This window comes from Populus trichocarpa, chromosome 11 (genome assembly GCF_000002775.5).
Source record: "Populus trichocarpa isolate Nisqually-1 chromosome 11, P.trichocarpa_v4.1, whole genome shotgun sequence".
NCBI classification, from domain to species: Eukaryota; Viridiplantae; Streptophyta; class Magnoliopsida; order Malpighiales; family Salicaceae; genus Populus; species Populus trichocarpa.
The window spans coordinates 2642493-2665486 of record NC_037295.2 but is presented as its reverse complement, the minus strand read 5'-3'; the positions used below and the strand labels follow the sequence as shown (position 1 = coordinate 2665486).

Here is a 22994-nt window from a genome sequence, read left to right as displayed (position 1 = left end):
ATTTTCAAATAAAACATCATTTTTAAAAATAACTGTTGGAAAAATAAATCGTTATGTTACTGATTTGGAGCTGTAGCATCGTAATCCACCTTCAGACAAAAAAACAAAATATGGTGTTAATCTCATCAGCAACACTCCAACTTGGATTATCCTTGTACAAATGCATGCGTACATTCTTAATCTCATAAACTGTATTCCCTTACAAGAAATTTCAGTTTCATGTTCTTGTTGTGATGAAAGGATTTACATGCTTTTGAAGTTTCTTCACTTCCTGTGCTTATCTCTAATTACAGAAGGTGGATGATAATTAGTATCAGTCGGCTCTCTAGATGCCTTAATGGTTTCCAATACCAAATGAGAATTTTCTGTCCGATCAAATTCTGTTGATTCCATGAATGCGTCAAAGAATATAAGGTGAAAAGGAGGAAGAAGCATCCAACACCCCTCCGGGAAGAGGAGGAAGAAGAAGAGAATAATGAAAAGAAACCACCTTCATGGAAATGACAAAATAGGTAGACACATGCCGATGTTGTATTTGCTCATGTTTGAAGAGGATCCTGGTAGGAATCGGCTAGATTCATGATCAATATATGGCACCAATCAATTCATCACGAGCAAACAAAAAGGCTCTCGCTTCCACCTTTCTATTTTTAGTTTTCAATGCAGAAAAATAATGCTCAGAGCAGAATGGTCCATAAAGTTGTTGGAATCATTGTTATTAGATTCGGCCCGACATGGTAGATTTACCAGAAGAATTCAAATTTGATCTAAAGCTGACTTCAAACAGGTTTGTTTTTAGTGATTTAATTGGCCTAATTAAACTCTATCGAATTATTAACTTTTTTTAAACAAAACAACTCTAGTTTATAACTAAAATAATCGATTGAATTGACCGGTAATCAATAACCCAAAATATTTTAGGAGTGGATTTCATATCTAAGTCTAACAACTGTAATTAAAATTTCTCATGAGAAAAAAAATGGAAAAAATAGAACGAAAGATTCCATGTATCACTTCTCTCTTTCTCCTCCTCTGTTTTCCGTTTTTTTCTTCTGGGACTGCTGTAGAATGTCTCTAAGCTCAGCTGAGTGGTCCAATTTGATCCTGGACCAGTGATGTCCCCACACTTACGAAGAAGATCACTTCTTGCGGTCCTGGATTTTCCTTGTCAGTTTATTATCATTATTGTATGGCCATCTCATTTACTCTCTGCAATTCTCTGGTTGTTCTGGGCTTCTATTCCTTATTTCTACATCACTTATCAACGCTCCTTGGCAAGGTTTTTCTGGAATCAAGGCAGCAACAGCACACATCACTGTTGAGGTTTGTTTTTGTTAGCCAAAATCACTAATTCTTTTCAAGTTTTAACCTGTGGCCCAATATTTTAGTTAGAGCAAGATCAGTGGTAAGGCCTAAATCTAAGAGAATTGGTCGGGCCTTATTCCCAAGACTTAGATATGGAGATGATCAGTACTATGGACTGGCTAGAACTCGTCATGAATACCTCTATTTCCTATTACATGCAATCTGAGATTGAACATATAATTTTTCGTTAATATTTAAGTTTCTTTTTGTTTTAGATTATTTTTTTAATATTTTTAAATCGTTTTAATATATTCATGTTAAAATTTAAAAATAAATATTTTAATTTATTTTGAAATAAATAATACTTTGAATTTTTTTTTTTATCAAACACTCTCTCTCAAAGCAATCGAAGTCATCTTGAATTGTTCTAATTTAAAGTGAGAATAATTGTCGATCGTAATTGCATTAACAGTGAGTTTTGGATTGGCATGATCAGTTGATGGATAGAATATATGTTATTTTGAAATGGTGACAATGAGGTCAAAGAGATTGATAACTCGAGGAGGATCCAAAGTAATTGAAAAAGCTTACTCTCTAGCTTGGCCAATATCAAAGAAGTTACGTAGGTACTTCAATCGTCTTTTCAAAGTTCCAAGCCATGTCTTTTGATTCTTTAATTAACTGATATGTTTGAGAGAGAGTGTAGTAGTTATGTTTTTAAAGTGTTTTTATTTAAAAATATATTAAAATAGTATTTTTAATTTTTTTTAAAATTAATACATTAAAATATCTGAAAACATAGAATATAATAATTTAAAGTAAAGAAAAAAATAATAAAATTTTAATTTTTTTCAAAAATACTTTTGAAACACAAGACAAATAGTTTATTCTTCTATTTGTTAAAGAATAATATAAATTATATCATGGGACCTCACCTAACAGCTTAAACTATTGAGTTGAAATAGTTATTTGACATGGTATCAGAGTCTTGATGATCAAGCAGTCGCGAGTTCGAATCTTACAATCCCTATTTATTTGATAAAAATTAAGTACAAGGTAAAGTGAGTCTGTGTAAGTTTCTTTCACTTAGGAGGATGTGTTAGAGAATAATATAAATTATATCCTGGGACTTCACCTAATAGCTTAAGTTATTGGGTTGGAATGGTTCTTTTACGCTATTCAAGATTGATAGAAAAGAAATAACCCTTTTAAGCATGAACGAAAACTTCTAGCATAAGACAACTTTAATCTCCATTGATTAGCCAAGACAAGAAGAAAGAATAGCAAGTTTTTTTTAAAGTAAAAGAATGTATCTACTGCAGCTGGGAGTCGCATACTTTATTAGCATCACAATGATGCCCTAGATGCTTTTCCTTTTTAGTATTCTCTCTATGTTTCTTCTTTTATCGACCTCACATTTGAAGAAAAAAATAACAAGAAGAACTCAATTCCCATTGATGCTATAGTATATCCTACAGCAACGGGTACCGATCCCAATGCTTGAAGGTATGAGACGATACCCCATCAACAGATTGATCAATTCCAAAGTCATGGAAAAGATTATAAAGCAAGTGTAAGAGATACCAATCAAGAAGATATATATTAACTTTTGAAGTAGCTTTTTTCTTCTTTTTTCATGATTAGTCACTTGTCATGGCGAGAATTCTTGAATTTCAAGCATATATGAATTTTGCACAGTACTTGATGATTAGCCTCTTCATCAATTGGTATTCCCTACATTTTAATAAGCTTTTTTTTGCTTTACAGGCACGATTCTTTATCATTCTATATATGAAGGTCTAACACTAAAGATATGTACAGAAATTAATTACTAGTTAATGAATGTTGATGGCTTGCCTAGCTATAGGGATTCTCATACTGTGAATGTGGATCGATGGGCTGCCATCAATGCAAAAAGGAGAACGAAAGGTAAATTGCGAACTTTACAGGAATATTTATTGCTTTTCTTCAGGAGCTATGAAGTGAGTAGTCATGCCCTTATTGGCTTTATTTGGAAGTGCATAAAACATCCACACAAGGTGAATATTCTCTGCAAAAGACTTGCTGGGAACTTCAAGTATACTAGAAGAAAGCTTCTTTGGAATCCATGGACATGGATTTTGCAAAGTTGACCATGTCCAAAAAGGATGGCCTTGCTGAACAGCCATGGAAATGAAACAGGCATCTCCATCTTGAAATAAACATTTATGGCCTGTTTAAAATTGCGGTTCAACCGTACAATTTCACCATTTTTTTTTAATATATAGAATCAAAGCTACAATTCTATATTATAATGATCATCATTATTATTATTTCCCCACAGAAAGAACACAACAGAGATGGGTTAAGTCAGAAGTAATTATAACAATATTGCAGGCCGGATATTCATGTTGAATAAAGTTGTGCACAAGTACAATTATTACCCTCAAAGCAGCACTTCTTACATAAATCAACAGTACAAAACACAAATGATCAGGGAGGGATTAATTCTTGAGTGGAGACCATTAAGAATGCTTAACAAGCTAGCTAGCTACCCAAGAGTAAGGCTCCGATGAGGTTAATTCTCAAGCAAACCTTGCGTTTACTTCCAAGGTTTGCTAGAGATATAATTAGACTAGCTTGCGTATCAATTATTATTAAGCATCTTTTTTGTGATTTTAATGGCACGCCCTTGCATAGATTTCATGGATGACGATTTTTAAAAGTAATTTTATATTTTACATTTTTTTAATTTTTAACATTCATGTATTTTAAAAATTAAGTTTAAAAAATATTAGCCTTAATATTCGAATTCAGAAAATTGAGAAAAGAAGGAAGTTCCTTGACCACCGAACTTAATATCTAAGGGTTAATTAATATGTATGTATATACTAATTAGAAAGATAGAGATAGAAACATAAAATAATATATCTGTTCATATAAAAAAAGTTTAAAATTAAATTTTATACTTTTAAAGAACATGAGGTAAATAAATATATAAATCTATCTATATCTCTTCAATCTCCAAAAAAAAAAAACACACGAAACATACCTAACAATTCACATTTAACCAAACACCTGCTTAGAATATGGTATGATCTTTACCTAATATACATACGGGGAGGAAAGTTTATACAGAAACAAGCATGCACGTTATCTCTTTCATCTAAAAAGAATAAGCAGAAAACCCTAAAAGCAAGAATAGTGGGCCGACCAATGACCTAGCAAAACCACAATGCAGCCATATAAACAAGTGAAAAGGTTACAAATCAAATCAAAAAAGCTCCACTCACTCGTACATATATTTTTGAATAACAAACAAATCAATGAGTACAATAATCCCTTTATTTCTTTTTCTTTCATCTACAATAACAAAAGCAATATGTATTTATACGTATAAAGGTGGACTGGTGGTGCCAGCTCTATGCATCCACAACAATGGCGCAACAGGAACAAAAGGCATTTTGTTCCAATCTGCTAAATTCACCCCATTTATATGTAACGATCAACAACATATAATTAATCTCTAAACTCACAGATGTTAATATATTTAGCTGAATTTAGCAGCTGTTCCTGTGCTTAGCCCCCACCTTTAAGGTATTAGTTAATAACCAGTAGTACTACGACTTGGATTACCTTCTAGATATTTATATTCTTCATCTCAAGTGGCTCCTAATCATTTGATAGCCTAACATCATTAATTCTTCTTGTAGCTGGCCCAGCATTGTCTGTCCATCTTTGAAGCTTGAGTTCCTTTTTCTCTTTTTCATTTGTTTTCTTTAGCTTTTCGTTCAAGACTGGTACAGCTAGCTAGCACAGCAGTACAGTGGCTCCTGCTATAATCTTCTTCCTATATTGAAGTTATGAGCGTTTCCTTCCATCTTGGTTGGTTTGATACAAAACTATAGGGATTTAAAATCAGTGCTTGATCATTAGATATATAGAAGCTGTTTAGCTAGCTTTACTATAATCATCCTTCTACCTGAAAGTGCCACCAAATGTTGGTGTCCAGAAATCAGCAGTGGTCTCATTAGCAACAGGAAATGTGCTGGAGATTGGCACAAGACATAGTCCTCGGCTTCTTAGATCTTGTTTTGGCCCTTCTAGGTCGTTCAATTTGTCTTCTGGAGCCTGCCAATTAGTTATATTGTACTTCAAAAGAATCTTTTGATTCATCACATGCATAGTGGCAGTGTTGGCCAAAAGCAACAAAAGGAAAAAAGGGAAATAAAGAAAGAATTGTATTATACCTGTTGATGTTGAATGGGATTTCCATTTTTCATGTATGGAGTACTTAAAACCTGCATTAACAAAAAAAACAAAAAAACATATATTAAATGCTAATTCATTAGTTTAGGCTCTTAAATGTATTTGTTAACGTCTAATTCTGTTTAAATCAAGTAGGGTTTTCCCATTAATTTATGTATACAGACATTTATAGGATTCCTAAGATCGTAGGACTCAAACTCAAGACTTCTTACCCTACTTTGAATTAAGGAGTGAGAATCAATGGATGAAACACTCATATGGTAAGAAGAAGAAGATAAGATAACATACAGTGGCTTGGTCATGGAGGAACTTGATATACTCAATAGCTTCATGGAGAACCGATGCAGTATCAGTCTGAAAAAGGTAGAGTACATGACCATTGGATGAGCCTTCAATCGAATCACAAAGCAAAGACTTGCTATGGTCAATGTGCTATTTGAAAAAAGTAGAAAAATCCAAAAGCTAACCTTTCCGAAAGGTGAAACCAATTGCTGGAGGGCAGTTATTCGGTCCCCTAGCTTCTCTTTCCGGACCTGATGACAAAATAACACCTTCACATTCACTTCTTCAAAAGATAAAAGGAATATTAAGGAAAAAAAGAATGAAAGATAAAAAATAAGTTCGGTACGTTTCAGTACTCAAAAGCTTGATTGATTGTGTTTTTGTATACCTTGAAAGTTGGTAGTGGAGATGGTGCTTCAATTCGAGGCCTTTTGAATGCTGGTTCACATCCTTTCTTAACTACTGAAACCGAGTCTCGAACTTCTTCTCTGTTAGGCTGAAATATAAATAAATACACGAAAAAAGATTTAGTCTGAAACCCTAGTCATTAAATATTGATGAATAAGGCTAATAAATGAGTTGTTTAATCATCATCTTTACCTGTATAGTGAGGCTGGGGCAATTGGGTTTCTCTTGAAAAGTTGGCAGAAGAAATTGAGATGGTGATGAGGGTAAAAAGCTTGCTCTAATATCATTTATTCCGGTTGGTGAGGCATTCCAGTAGGTTGTGTTGTTAGTAAAGTGCAAACTACTAGCCTGTTGCTTTTGCAAACAAGATTTTATCAAGGGAGATACTTTAGTCCAAGAAGGAGATGACAATTCACTCATGTTGGTCCCATAATTTGGAGCTGTCGGCGACAGGTAATTCATGGGCCGGTTGTTGAAAAGAGATTGTACTTGTTGTGGTTGAAGATGATCTGGTTCAAATAAACTTTGTATCAATGTTGAAGGGTAGCAATAAGAAGCTGTTGGCTCCATTGAAAAGCCTGTAGAAAATCCCTGGCAAGTTGGTGGCGAATTGCTGGAACTGTTAACCGGATTTAGCCTTTGTTGGTCCAAGGAGAAATCTTCAGCAGTTCTTGCATAGCTCTTTGGACTCCAATCTTTTCGGATTTGAGAAGAGTTTAGTCCTCCTGAATTCATGTCTTCTTGCAGCATGGAATTGTAACTCTCAGTTCTTCCATTCCCAGAGCTGCAAAAAGATCAAAGAATCTGATAATTGATTTAAAATCTTTGCCACTTGATAAAACTTTGATGATCATTTTGACTTGCTTTTCGAAACAAAAACAATAAAACAAAGTCAAGTATTCTTTCTCCTAACTTGTGGTCGGAGTGCTTCGGACTTTAAGACCTTCGAGTTGGATTTCAACCCTAATTGGAATTTAAGGAGGAAAAAAATAAAAAGAGGAACAACATGTGTACCAAACTTACAGTAAAGCTTGGTTCCAATCCGATGACGACGACGACGACGAGAGCCCGAACCCCATCATTTGCAAGGTGGAATCAATCAAATTACTGCTACCCCCACTATCTGAATTAGCCTGTTGAGGCTTTGGAGAATTTAGGAAAGCTATAGAGGTATCAGACACCGAAGTAGTGTTATGAGACTCCTTGCATGATATTGACCTCGGCTTCAAGTCTACCATATCAGCCGTGGCCCATGACCCATTATAAGTTCCCATATGATCACTAGGGAGGCTCACCGTAGAACATGGTGATAAGCCGCCGATGAACATGCTTTTCGAAGAATTCATCCACCAGTTCTCGCCACAAATCCCGGCCTGAAACTCCTCTGCCATGGCCACAAACTTGTTTGTATTGATAATCTTTGCGTGTCTTCTTATTGCAGCTTGAGACTTTGAGGTAAAGCTTAGCTCTCTCTCTTTATAATGAAGCTATATACAATATTTATATTATATGGTTGAGGGAATTTAATCAATATGCTATATTATATATGTTGAGGGGTACGGACAAAGGGAATTTACAGAAATAATAGATAGTTGACATATCAAAGGGGATGATTGGACAAATGAGAGGAGGCATTTTGAATCGAATTTTTTTCCGTTTCTTTACTTTTCTTCTCTATTAATTTTTGTTCTCTCATTTGTTTCTTAATTAATTGGGGGTAGAAGATTTTTTCCTATTTTTTACACAAACAAAAATAACAAGAAAGACAGCAAACACAGGCAATATATAATTTTATCAAATAAAATTTTAATTTAAAATTTTATTATGGTATAATTTTTTTTGAAGTATTCTTTTTATACTAAAAATAAAATATATAAACTAAGTAGGAAGAATAAAAACACATAAAAAATAATTTTCTAAACTAAATAAAAATAAAAATAAATAAATAAACAAATAACTTCCCCTAAAACTCTTCACACATCCATTTCAATCTACTTTCTTATACTTTATTATCTTTAAATCATTTCATATATCTATAAGAAACTTCTTTCTGGAAAGTTGCAATGCATATCCTTAAATTCAAATTATATTAACTCTATATCATATCAATGAATTATTTTAATTTAAAAGTCTAAACTACTAATAAAACTTCAAGAATCGTTATCAATCAACTGTGATGTAAATCTACTTACCATCTTAGCCACACATCAAAATTCTTTTCCTATTTTTAATTTTTTTTATTGAAAGATTTTGTTCCTTCTGAGTAAAGGGAAGTGGGCATGGTTATGATTACGATGGGGATTCATGAAGATGCCATGTTATAGTTTTTGGGTGCTCTTGTAAAGGTGACTATGTGCCCTGCCCTTTAATGGTTATCATACCAATTAGCAGAGCCATTTTCGTGGTTACTGCACTGGCTGTTATTAATAAGTACCTGAGCCATTTTCATGGTTACTGTGCTGGCTGTTAACAAGTAAGCAAAAAATATGAAATAAATAAATAAATAATAGTAGTAGTGCCTTAGCACATTGAAATCAACTCAAAGCGTGTTGATTAAATTTCCCTAACCCATGCCAGCCAATTTGATGCACACAAGGCTAAAACAACACACAATCTCCCACCCAAAATAGAAGTTAAAAACCCTAAAGGGTGTAGTTTAATTAGTCAGGTCATGGATTTGTTCTCTAAAGATCACTAGTTCGAGTGTCACAAATATATATTCTCAGGGTCACCTGGTCGTTAACTTCAGGGTTTCGAAGGATTAGTCGAGGTACGCGTAAACTGGTCCGGACACCCACGGTTACAAAATATATATATATATATATATATATCAGAGTTAGGATAATATTTTCTTTCTAAGGAATTCTTCATGAAAGTACTAAAGTTTTCATGAATCTCTACATTACTTTCATACGAAATTAAAATTTGTTTTCAATTAAATTCGAGAGATGAATTTATTTAGGTTTTACTATGCAAAAACCAACCTGTGTGTACATATTGCATGTAGGGTTATCCCATCAAGTGAAAATAGAATATAATTCTCAATTAATACAAGAGCGGGTGCATTACCCTCTTTTATGGAACTGGATCCTCGTATTGATTTTAGTAGGCTAGTCGTTTCGTACAAGCATGTAAATATATATCATTGGGGTGGATATGGCATTAGTCCACTATTAGGTATATGATGCTATATGGAGTCTATTACAGATTCTCTAGGGACTATTCATCTTGAAATAATTTATAACAATTATCACATAACAGTGAAGGGAGTTCTCAACAATTATGATATGTTGGGGTGTTCCTGAACAGTCTTAATTAAGTCTTAAGTCATTGTACATAGAGATTATCATTCACTTCCACAGCCATCAACTCTATCATGTTTCCCATTTTCTCAAGACATAGCACATGGAAATTCATACGATGAACAGCTACCTCCCATATGAATACGAGGAAAATGTAGAAATGATGAGAAAATCAACTCCCATGTCCTGATTGCGTGAGGTCTTTATGCATTATCCAAATTGCTTGGCGCAAAAAGGCTATGAATAGCGCTTATACGGTTCAATTTCCCCGTGAAGTAGACTTGTTGCATGGCACACGGTATGACTATTTTATGAGCTGGGAGATTTTCTTTCAATAAGATCCGTTGGCATTACAAGTATTCAATCACTAACCAATAATGTAATGTTCCTACATTAGTTCTTTTTTACGTATAGATGTATATAAACTATAGATCAAGCATGCTTTCAAGAAAAGATATATGTGGAAAATGGAAGCAAATTACTAGCTATTATAGGCATTAGGCAAAGCTAACAGATGATCAGTGGCACAGTTGACCAAACAATTTGCTGCACCTAATTTCTTATGCAATGAAATCAGCACATTGGAATCAATCTCATGACAAAAATCAATGGAGGGTCAATCGGATAAGTTACCAAACTCGTCAATGATCGTTTAAATTAATGAATAGGTAGCAGATTCTCTCATTGCAAAGTCAGATTAATTAAACATTGATCCCGAAAAATTAGGTGTAAGGACTAAATGCAGCTCTTGTATCAAGGTAGTCAACCTTGCATGATTTAACTTAATTGCTTAGCAACAAATTCACTTATAAGGACTACATCATTTGTTCCATTTCCCAAGTAATTAAAAAAAAATAGCATTGAATCTATTAATTACAGGATCAAATTTTACTCAAAATAGGAAATATATATGTGATGATGTTGTGAAAACTTCATAATTGGATTGGACTTTTCATGACTGTATTTTGGGCTGAAATGTGTGAGCTTGAACATAGATTTTATCTCTAAGCTTTGATGTTTCTGCAAAAAACGAGTTTATTGTCGAAACAAGAAACACTCTGATACTTAAGTTAGTAAATATAGAAAAAGAAAATAATATACAGAAAAGTGTAGGAAGTGTGGGTTTAATGAATGAACTAGAGTTGAGCCCTTGAATGAGCTTTTTTGGCTTGAATGTTTATGTGTTGACCCGAAACATTTATAGATCTTAGTTATGTTAGCTTATCCTGTAAAAAGTGATGTTACGAGCACCTCGTAGTGAGTGAAGTTGCATGTATCTCATGATGAGTTGTTAGTTGTTGTACCATTAGTGAAGAGGTAGGTGATCATCATTGGTTTTAGTGCTTCGTCATGCCAGAGGTTGATGTTTATGCTCTACACATATAATTTGGTGTGTGTCAAGAATTTTAGTGACTAGTTTGGAGTTACGCAGAGTGTACGTTAGTAGGTGATGCATGAAGCATCTCTGACTTTTTGAATCTCAAAAAATACATGAAAGTGTGCGATCGAGACAAGGGTATTGGATAGTGGTGAGGATGAATCGATATCGGTGATGATATTCAAGCTTGGCTTAAATGACTAGGAAAAAAAAATCAATTTTTTTTCAATATATATATATATACACACACTAGTTGACTTGGAAAAATTGAGAAATCAAATCTCAAAAGGGCACAAGTTAGGTAAGATTCATAGAGTCCTAATTTTCCCTGAAAATGCAAGAAAAGACTCATTTCATTTCTTCAAGGTCGCTGGACGCTCATATTTTATATTTCTATAAGTCAATAGTCTTTCATTAGAATCAACTCAAAGAATTTTTAGCGGCAAGCGTGTGGAATATATACACAATGTACGTTAATAGTCATATAAAGCTAGCTGTACACAGAGAACCATGGTAATTGATTGTCGCAATTATACAATATGTGTACAAATATATAACTTGTGGACCCCTAATTAACTAATAATGACTAAATTTACTATATATCTAATTAATTTGCCGCACGATTCTGAATGGCCTAACAATAAAAATTAATCTTAAGAATTTAGCTGGTAAAATTTTAAATTATTTTTATAGAAATTATTAATTCAAGTTTTATAAATTTTAAGATAATTGAAGACTTGTATGATTGTTAATTTTAGAACTCGTAAAATTAATCAAGATACACAAAAATTGACTTAGATATCTATTTTATTAAAAAAAATACAAAAAATTAAAAATGTTTTTTCTCCATCCAATATTTTATACAGAGACAATTTTAATGGGTAAGTATCTATATATTAATTTTCTTTTTTTACGTGAGGCTTGATCATATCTTCTACTTTCTAGAATTTGGAAGGTAGACACAAAATAATAAATTTATTTATACAATAATTTTAAAATAAAATTTTATATTTTAAAAATAAAAAAACATGTCTTAAATAAACATAAAAATATAAATTCAACGATAACAATAAATCAGTTAAAATTAAACTCTATTGTTTAACTTTCCATGTATATTTATAAAATACAAAATTGAAATCCGGATTTCTATTTACATGCTTTAATATTTTTATAATAAGTTTTTATGTTTTTTCTTAGTTTGAAAAATAAGAGGAAGAAAAAAAGAGAAATTAAAATAAGCTTTGACCTCAATGGGAACCATGTCCCTTTGTTGTTTCCTGGGGTCAAACGTAGGACCCACGCGTGGCACGGGCGCGTGCGACAGCAACTGGGTCCTCTGCCTGCTGTCATCGCAAGGGGTCAGAACCCCCCTTGGATTGTGACCGTACCTTCATTTCCTCCTTGTTTCCAATGGGAATTGGTACGCAGCCTCCATCTTCAAAAACATGCTTGCCTTTCAATCTTCATCTTTCTCATAATTAATTCTTCAATCCCCTGAATTGTCAAGATCGAAACTCACAAGTTCAATTATGGCATCCATCAATTCTACATTCACACCACTTTTTTAGACCGTTCAAATCCACTCAAGATCAAGAGCAATCATGAGCTATAATTTATCTCAACTATTTTAATTCATGTACTATTTTCATATTTGAATCGTATTTTAGGATGTAGAATTGAATATTTTTTATTTAAAAATATATTAAGATAATATTTTTTATATTTTAAAAATTATTTTTAATATTAGAACATTAAAATGATCTAAAATATTAAAAAAATTAATTTGAACAGATTGTTTAAAAAAATTATATGTTACTTTAAAAAACAATTATAATGATTTATAAGATCTAATATAAATAAAATTATTTAGTTTATTTTCTTGAACAGATTATTCAAGATTATGAGATTGATTATTCAAAGATTATTCAAAAAAAATTCAATTATAATTATAAAATGGAGAAGGGTTGCTCTTATTGCTCAAAACACACGAAACCTGCCCAAACTAGCATTCAAATGTGTTAATAGTTTCAAATCAAACTTCATTTTTATTTAGCATATGGAAATATTATGCATAGAATTAAGTTCTGTTTCGGTATAGATTGGAGGTTTTGGTTTACACTTTAAAATTATGGAGTTTCTGAAACGAGATTTAAAAAAGAAATAAAACGAAATTTAAAAAATTACTAAAATAAAACATTAATTTCAGTTAAAGATCCGAAATGCATGCGGTTGAAAGCTCTTCTACATAATTATGCAATTAAAAATACATTTATTATTTGACTTTTGATAAAAAGATATATATTTCATATATATTTGGGGTAGGAAAAGTAAGTAACCAAAACAAATCAACTTCAAAAACTCCATCAAATGTTATTAACAATTTTAAACGATAACTATAATTACAAGGGGAAGAAAAAAAACTAAAAATAAAAATAAAAAAATAACTTTTGACTTTTGATCTTTTTATATTTATCTTTCTATAAATATCTAGGAATTTAGCTATAATTTAAGCATGATAAAGTTTTCTATACAAAAAGCAGTAAAATGGGAAATGTGGCTCTGAAATACTCAAGATCATATACAGACTAACCTCTTGCTATCGCAGAGCAAGACACCATCCACCCTTTTGGATCTTCTGCTTGTCTTCTTTCGTTGCTCGAATGTTCCTTCCTCGTTAGAAACTGACCATTTTGTACTCTTGTTGTTTGCTCATGTCTTGGCTTAGGACTCTTACCATACGCACCATATAGTTGTTCAGGCATGCTCCTTGGCCTTTAAGAGAAATATTATATACTACTTAGAACCTTTGTCATTGTCTTAGACCCTACTTCCATTTTCTTTTTAATGTTTGTTCTTCTTGGCAACTATAATAACAGGAGCTTAGCACATGGTAATCTTGGCTTTTTAAGGTTTAATCCCATGTTTTCTCAATTTTTCACATGATTGAATACGCATGATTCATGATTGACTGTTTGGGAGTGTTGTAATTTCTATTTTTTGATGTGTTTTAGCATTAAATTGATTTTTTTATAGTGTTTTTCGTTGATTTTTGATGTGCTGCTATCAAAAATAATTTAGATATATTTTCAAGCGAATAACACTTTTAAAAAACAATCTGCACCACAATATTAAACACACAAATAACATAATTATATATGTTTCATCGTGAAATATTTCAATAATTATCTTTTATATATAAGTATATTGAATGCAAATATTTGTATGTATAGTAGCAATCTTATTTAATTGCTGATTAGTTTGGAAGAAAAAAATTAATTTTCACTAATTAAAACTAATTAAACTCTTGTAGATCAGAATATTTCAAAATTAGGTCGATGTGTTGATGAAAAATTGTGCGGTTTAGAAATTTCTCTTACATTCAGAATTATTATAATAATGTTAAGAATAAATATATTAACTACTAAAACCGACATTTAAAAGATTGATAGCAATTGATGGATGGGAATTACATTAAAATATTGCCCCTCTTCGCATAGTAAAATTGCAACGACAAAAGGGGATTACTATGTGTTGCTATTAGACACAGTATGGCCACTGATGATGGGTTTGCAGATAAATTTGCAATTAGATTAGTGGCTAATCCTGTGTTCAACTGCTAATGACGATCACCTTATTATATAATTCAGGTCGTTTTCGAGTCTTCGAGACAAAATTAGAATAATTGATTGATAAAAACGCTAGACCACAAAGAATTTATCATATTTTTAAGTTGGACCACCCTCTTTTTAAGATTCTATATTTTAGAATTTTAAAATTATTTAACCCGTGCTTTGTTATGGATCAGATAATTTTTTAAAAAAATATATAAACTTTAAAAATATTTTTTTATAACAAAGATTTTAAATATAAATTAAAAATCATACATATATTTAATTAAATAAATCAAGAATAGATTTGTCAATTTCAAGTGGATAGGCACAAGGTTTGATGTCAATGCGAGGTAACATTGAGGTGTACTTAATGGTGAAACCAGGATACACGTGTTACGTGTACTTCCTGGGATATTTTGGTCATAAGAAATTGACATGCTTGATCTTTGGAGTAATTAATGTTAAATAGTCTATTAAAATTTAAAGGGATTTGTTTCTTGTAAATGACGAAGTAAGTGGGTCGATTTGTCCAAGAAGTAGAGGAATCAATGTGAATAAAATAAAGGTGTTTGAATTTTTCTATTGTTTATTTTATTTTTATTTTTATTGTGTTATATTGTTAATAAAATCCCCTAATGAGATTACGATAATCTAATGAAAAACAAACAAAACAAATCATGAAATTTAATTTCTAATCAAATCGATATTAAAAGATGAAATTAGAAGAAAAAAACTAATTAAGAAAAAGTAAAAAAAACTGAATCAACTGGGTTAACCCATCAAACTAGGTTAATCCGCCAAACTTGGGATCCGTGTCATGAGACTGTGATAACTAAATAGAAAAAAATTAATATTAACAAACTAAATCAAACAAAAAAATATTAATTAAAAAGAAAAAAAACAAAAAAAAACCTATAACTAAAAGGCATCTACCTTTCAGTGTGGATTTGCATGGTGCAATTCATGGTACAAAGTTGATCTCTTTTAGTTATAGTTACAATATTAAAAGATAAAATTTGAAGAAAAAAACCAATGAAAAAAAAGAAAAAAAAAAACAAAATCAACCGGGTTAACCCACCAAATTAGATTAACATGTCAAACCTAGGATTCGTGTCATGAAAGTTTGATAACTAAATAGAAAAAAAAATTAATATTAACAAACTAAATTAAACAAAAAAATAATTAAAAGAAAAAAACAAAGACAAAAGCAAAAAAAAATAACATAAACTTTTTCACTATAGATTTACTATAGGTTATACTGTACAATTCATAGTAAAAATCTGATATTTTTTTTAGTTATAATTGATAAGACTATGTAGTTTATTGTTTCATGTTCAATTATGGTAGAAAGCAGTAGAGAGATGGGTGGGTTGGAACAAAGAATTCTCTTTTTTTAGTTTCTTTTCTAAATTACCATAATTACCAAACAAAGAATTCTCTTGCTCTCTTGTTTGTCCACACAAAATTTCTTTGCCTTTTTTTTTCTTTCCCTCCCATCTGTGTACAATACACACACTCACACCTCATCTTATATCACTTGTTACACGAAGATGTTTCTTTTTTTCTTTCTTTCTTATTTACTTTCATTTATGTATTTTTAATTAACCATGGAAGATGTGACAAAGTAGAGTTCTCAAAGATGCTCCTCCCATTTCAATAAGAATTGAGAATTAATGTATAACCCCTTTATATATATATATAATTAGAAAATCTATGCTTGAAAAGAAAGGAAAATTATTTTCTAATCTGAAAAATGAATTATATTCTTATTGTTTCTGGCCTTTTTTTCTTCTTTTTTATCGAAGTAAAGGGGTATTTTTTTTTTAAATGCCACTAATTAAATGCTACTTTTATATTGCTTTTTTTAAAGATGAAATTCATGTTATTTCCAATAATTAAAGAAAGAGTTCCTAAATTCCAAACAAAGACGGGTTCTTAATCATTGGTTTTGTGAACTTTATGAAGCGATTAAGAGCTTGAATTTCATCTTTATCTTTCCATTCTAGCTAATTCGAAATTAATTCATTGATTAATAAGAAACAAAATACTTTTAGACCAAGCCATGTTGGGAATTGGATTTAGACCAAGCTAGCTAGCATCACCAAAAGCCATTGAACACAAAGCATAAAGACTCCAATTAGAGGCCTTTGCTTGCACTCAATTTCTTTAAAGAATGAAAGCCAATGACACTTAGTTCTTCTTCTTCTTTTCTTTTGATCATGAAAGGGCCACTGACTTAACTAAACATTCCTTTGATGGCTTTTTGACATTTTAAAGAACTTTGTGAAGTTGGAATGGTTAAGTAACTTGCCCTATTTGTTAGTACAAACAAACACACAAAGAGAGAATCATATATACAACAGCTTTTTGTATTTATTTTATTAATTTGTTTACAATAATTAAGCATGGAAACAAGATCAGATAATGTTATCTCCTCTTCAATATGTAATGTCGTGCATGATATTTTTTAATTAAAAATATATTAAATTAAATGATATTTTTTATTTTTAATATTAATATATTAAAATCATCGATAAACACTTAAAAAATATTAATTTAATATCTTTTTAAATAAAAAATAATTTAAAAAACATCAATTTAAGCAAGTTAAAGAAACACTCCCCCCTAGCCTAACAAAACCACATGTAACCTCTAGTCTTGCGAAAGTCAATATGGCTTTCGTCCGAACACTAAATTCCCAAAGGAAAGTTAAGCTCATGTTATAAGAAATTTATTTAATTTCACTAGTAAGTTTTATCATTTTTTATGTCGTTAGTTGATAGTTCTTTTTCTATTATTTATTATTTTATTTTTCTAAAAATTTGTTTTCCAAATTTTGAAACACAAAAATGAAAAATGAAAAATAGCAGAGATATTATTCGTTATTCTGAAATCATTTTGAACAAAACCTTTTTTCTATTTAAAATATTATGAATGAATTGAAAATAATTTTTTTGAAAAAAATTTTTTAAATAATGATAGTGAAGAGTTAAATTTCTACGAGTTTACATAATCATTAAGAGCCCGTCTGTTATTGTGGTAGCAGTTGCTAGCTTTTCACTTGAAAATACATCAAAATAATAATTTTTTTTATTTTTAAAAATTTATTTTTGATATCAACATATCAAAAAGATATGAAAACATCTAAAAATTAATTTGAAGAAAAAAAATTAAAAAAAATCAATTTTTTTCAAAAATATTTTTAAAACGCAAAAATAAATAGACTTAAATTTGAGTTAATTTTTTGATAAAAAAAAAATTGAGTTAATTTTGCAGTTGACTTATCTCGCCACTTTAGAATCCAATAAAAATAACTGGAAATATATATATATATATTATTAGTATACAATTAAAAAATACTAATTTTTTTAAAAGAATACATCAATTGGCAAGGAGGATGATCCTCATCCGTGAAATGTTCATCTTATTACCTTGAAGCCAGCACGCCTTAAGAGAATTGTTGGCATTATTTTAATTGATAGCCACACCCACACAAATTAAAAGGTAATAATTATTTATGTGCAAGGCTGCTAGCAAAGCTTTCTTTGCCTGTCATTACACAGGCAATCTCTCGGAAATATGTTCTAGCAAGGAGATATTCTACACGTAAGTACAAGGTTTGGTTAGCTCTTCTTCCTGTCTGCTAGCGTTACTTTCTACCCTAATCTCTGCTAACCCTCTGAAATAAACAAGTTTTGTTGAGCAACTGATGTAAGTAGAAGATTTGGTCAAATATTTATGATAAAATATATACTTATCACGCATCGAAATGGACTTTTTCTTCCACAGGATTTGATAGTTTTGTGATGTAACATGCACCTAATCTTGGAACCACACAGCAAGAGAATCAAATCCGATAGTTTTTTGAACTTGAGACTTCCTTCTTCTATCAAGACTCGGAGGGTTCTCAATTTGTCCAAGTCAGATACAGGGAAGAACATGAGGATGCCGGAAAATGACTGTGGTGTTCTTGGGGTGGTGACCGGAGCTCCAAGCTGCCTAGGGAGGCAGGCTGTGGCAGAAAGACATGGGGCTTACGAGCATGTTAGCTAGGATGGCAAGACCTAGCCCAAGCTCAATTTTGCTTTCTAAGCCTAACCCAATAGCTAGGATGGATTTGTTTGGGATTGGATCGGGCTATTAGTGTGGATTGGATATTGTCTTGGAGTGAAGGCAAGATTGGATCAAATATTGTCTTGGATATTAATTTTTTTAAAAAAAAAAACTATGGGCATGACATTTTTATCATAGATTCTTTTTGTAAAACATGGTGGATTACAATAAAAAAAATTATTTGGGTTTTATATTATTTATTTTAGTTCTTTAATTTTTTTGTTTTAATAATTCTATCCTTTGATAGTTAATTGTATTAGATTTAAGTCTAAGAAGTTTTTCTAGTTTATTTTATATATGACCATCGGAAAACTTTATTGGGCAGGTTATTGATTTTATAGAGAAAAAAATAACTATTAAAACCGATCTTGTGTATGTTTGTTGGGCAAGTTTTTCTAGTTTATTGATTCTATAGAGAGAAAAAAAAATAACTAGAGTTTAAGACCTACATAGAAGGAAAAAAAAACTTTCATGGAAACAGGTTAAATTATCAACCCTATAATTATAAGAAGAAGAAGAATTTTCTAATTGTGGTAAATATGTTTTCAATACCCAAAATTTCTAACCTAGACCTTTATTTACTTTCAAATAAAAAAATTAATAAGCAAAGAAAATATCACAAAAGCAAGTCTCAAATAGCTTCGAATCCATGCCCATGGTACCTTCAAGAAAATTATTAAAACCGATCTTTCAAGAACAAGTATCTGATTGGAGTGTAATTGTAATTGTTTTTTAAAGTATTTTTCATATTAAAATATATCAAAATAATATATTTTTTAAAAAAATTAGTTTTAAGATCAGCGTATTAAAACGATCCAAAACATACAAAAAAAATTTAATTTTTAGCAAAACAAAATTAAAAATTTTGTGAAACATGATTTGCGCCGCATTCCCAAACGATATACTTAAATCAAAGTTAAGCCTTTTGTCTTGTTCAATTTAAAATATTTTCGTTACAATATATTTTTTTAAAATTAAAACAACATTATTTTAATTTTTTTTAAATAGAAACTTCTCATACTTAAACCCAACCAATCAACTATGGGCATGACATTTTTATCATGGATTCTTTTCATATTACAATAATTTTTTTTATTTGGGTTTTATATCATTTATTTTAGTCCTTTAATTTTTTTATTTTTTTAATTTTATCATTTGATAGTTAATTGTTTTGGGTTTAAGTCTGGAAAGTTTTTCTAGTTTGTTTTATATATGAGTATCACAGTATGGAAAAATTTATTAGTGTTGTGTAGAATTGGATGAGTTAACCCTAATCGATCTTAATCAATTTAAAATATTGTTATTACAAGAGTTTCAAAAAAATTAAAGTGATATTATTTTTTTAAAAAAAGTTAAAAATTAAATCAAGTTTTAACCGAAATGAATAACATAATCGATCAAATCATACTAAATCAAATCCCATTCGATAGGCTGGATTATATTTATGTAGTGTTTGAAATTGTGATGTATGATGCTTTTTAAAATATTTTTTTATATTTGTATTTGTTATCTTTGATATAAGTATATCAAAATAATAATAAAACTAAAATATTATTAATTTAATATGTTTTTTAAAAAATCAAAAATTTAAAAAATATAGGTACGAGCACACTCCAAAACGATGCCTTAATAAAATTGCCAAACAAAGGCTAACATTCTAAACGCTATCGTTTCAACCGAACAGACAACATCTCCATTCTACCTTATCTCTTCCAAAACCCCACAAAATCATTACTCAACACACAAACACACCACTCTCCCCTCAGTCTTTCCAATGGCAACATTCACACTCTCTTCATCTCTAACACCCAAAACCCTAACCCCTTCGCTCTCAAACCTTAAACCCACCTTCCTAACTTCACTCAAACCCCAATCATGGACTTGTTCACAGCTGATTTCAGCTCCCAAGATTAGGTATCAGCCCTTGATTACAAGGGCTGCTGTAGGTTCTGATTACTCAGCAAGAAGAAGTAACAGCAGTAATGATGATAGAGAGACGATACTGTTACCCGGTTGTGATTATAATCATTGGTTGATTGTTATGGAGTTCCCTAAAGACCCTGCTCCTACTAGAGAACAGATGATTGATACTTATCTTAATACTCTTGCTACTGTCTTGGGCAGGTTGGTTTCTTTTTTGTTCTTGTTTTAGTGATTTCGTTGTAAAGTTTGTGTCTTTTTGCGGTTTTGATTGAGAAATGGATGATTTGGTTGATGGGTTTTGTTTGGTTTTCCTCGTATTGATGGCTAACTAGGATGTGCGTGAACATGGTTTCTTAAGGTTCATGTAGTAAAGTTGTGTCCTTTTTCGTCGGATGTTAATTATATTATATTTTGTTTTTTGAAAAATCAATATTTTGGTTGATGGGTTTTGGTTTGTCTGGATTTTTGGTTTGGTTATTTGTATTGATGGACCATGATGATGCTTATGAGGATGGCTTTTTGCATTAAGGTCGTGTCTTTTAGTGCCATTTATTGGTCTTAGTTCGTTATGGTTTTATTTAAAGTTACCATGGTTGATGAGTTTTGTGTTTTTGGATCATTAAGAGATGAGTTCTCGATGTTCCAGTACTGAAGGCTGTGTATTTGGTGTTATACGTTGATGATAGTTTGGTTAGATGTGACAACAGCTTACATGGATGATGAGCTTTTTCTGGTTCTGTGTTTATTATTGTTCTTTTGTATTTGTGTTGAATTGGGGATTTTATGAAGTTGGTTGTGTTGATAATGTTTCTTTTTTCATTTTCAACAATAGTAGGAAATTGAATGAGAGTTTCTTGGTTAGTTTAATTGTGATAGTGTTTTGTAATGCATTTTAATGTGTTGGTGCTTATGAATTTTTTTTTCCCAGCATGGAAGAGGCGAAGAAGAATATGTATGCTTTTAGCACCACCACTTACACTGGGTTCCAATGCACAGTAGATGAAGCCACATCTGAGAAATTTAAGGGTAAGCAATTATTGACATTGGTTTCGACTTTCATTTTTCATGTTGTTTAGCATAATATTATGGTACATTACGAAGAATTTATTTTTATCTTCTTGTTATGTAGGTTTGCCTGGGGTCCTCTGGGTACTGCCAGACTCGTACATAGATGTTAAAAACAAAGATTATGGAGGTGCTTTACTATATCAGTTAATGACATGTTGCTTAGCATATGTACCCATGTGCGTGATGTTATGATGGATCCCTTCATGCACGTTTTATTTTTCATTTTGTTGTAGGAGACAAGTATGTCAATGGGGAGATTATTCCATGCACATACCCTACTTATCAACCGAAGCAACGCACTACTTCAAAGTATGAGAATAGAAGGTATGAGAGACGGAGAGATGGACCACCTCCAGATCGAAGAAGAACAAGACAGGGGACAACGAAGTCAGAGCCAGCCTCTCCATGAGTCAGTAAAATGTATCTTTCCTTTTATGAGATTTGTTTTCTCCTTTTCATTTTTTCTTAAGTTCTGACATGTTAAGTGATTCACCAATGGGATTTTGTTTATGCAAACTTCAGCTACATATGATTTATTTTACTCTTCCCTCCATGTGGTTATTTAGTGTTTTAGCTTACAGTTCATGTAATTCAATTTTTCACACATTGCAATTGATCTAGAATGGTGTTGTTTTTCAGGCAATTGATGTTTTAGCGTCAAAGTAGATGCCATTTTCAGGAGTCCCTGGATTATTCTTTGTCTTTTGGTGGGTGGGAAATTAGGCATGCATATTTGAACATTGAGGTTAGAAAACTCTATTTATATAGTGAGTCTGGTGAGTGCATGATACATATCCCTTGTAAGGTCAGATGAGTTTTTCTGTCTCCACGACTATGAAGTGTTGTCTGTGTTCTGTGACAAATGGAGCTTTGATGTGTAAAGATATCTGTTAAATTTTTTTGATTCTCTTCTGTTTTATTGTGGTTGGATGTTTGCTTTGATTTTCATTCTTTCCCTCATTTGCATCACAGCAGCATAAGCTTTACCTCCTATTTGATGCAATCTGGTGCTGCTAGTTTAAGCTTCTTCAGTTTATGTTCCCACATTTGCCCAAAGTTAACAAGTTTGTAAATTGATATGCTCAAAATTGCAGAAACAAAAACCTTTTGCTGCAGCGTTCAATGTTCCTTCAATCAAAGAATTCTGATGTGTACTGTTATCTCTTTAGAGCTTGATTTTGAATTGTTTCCAGGCATATCTCTCAACAGAATTTGTTAAAGACTTTTGGATTTGATGGCGTTTGGTATGATCACACATAATAGTAACTAGCTTTTAAGACAATTCTATTTGTATGCTAAAGAAGCATCTTTGGCAGCAGACCACAGCCATTTCATCCACTTTGATGTGTTTTAAAT

At 31.3% G+C, this 22994-nt stretch overlaps 2 protein-coding genes across 4 annotated transcripts; one reads left to right on the top strand and one right to left on the bottom strand.

Annotated features, from left to right (window-relative positions):
• Positions 1-4611: 4611 nt before the first annotated feature.
• Positions 4612-7758, bottom strand: LOC7497032 (transcription factor bHLH112). 2 transcript variants are annotated; one of them, XM_024581726.2, is made up of 8 exons: positions 7267-7758; positions 6436-7027; positions 6224-6331; positions 6021-6086; positions 5842-5907; positions 5535-5585; positions 5267-5415; positions 4612-5186 (listed from the first exon to the last, which is right to left on the bottom strand). In XM_024581726.2, the coding sequence occupies exons 1-8, from the start codon at positions 7632-7634 to the stop codon at positions 5135-5137; spliced, it is 1452 nt and encodes a 483-aa protein (XP_024437494.1). In that variant the 5' UTR covers positions 7635-7758; the 3' UTR covers positions 4612-5134. The 2 variants fall into 2 exon arrangements, with proteins under 2 accessions (XP_024437494.1, XP_006377272.1); XM_006377210.3 differs by having other exon boundaries at positions 4612-5415.
• Positions 7759-20365: 12607 nt separating this feature from the next.
• LOC7495288 (multiple organellar RNA editing factor 9, chloroplastic) lies at positions 20366-22557 on the top strand. 2 transcript variants are annotated; one of them, XM_024611553.2, is made up of 5 exons: positions 20366-20771; positions 21499-21596; positions 21700-21765; positions 21872-22047; positions 22278-22557. In XM_024611553.2, exons 1-4 carry the CDS (start codon positions 20422-20424, stop codon positions 22045-22047), a joined length of 690 nt encoding a protein of 229 aa, XP_024467321.1. In that variant the 5' UTR covers positions 20366-20421; the 3' UTR covers positions 22278-22557. The 2 variants fall into 2 exon arrangements, with proteins under 2 accessions (XP_024467321.1, XP_006377271.1); XM_006377209.3 differs by having other exon boundaries at positions 20367-20771; positions 21872-22058.
• The last annotated feature ends 437 nt before the right edge of the window (positions 22558-22994 follow it).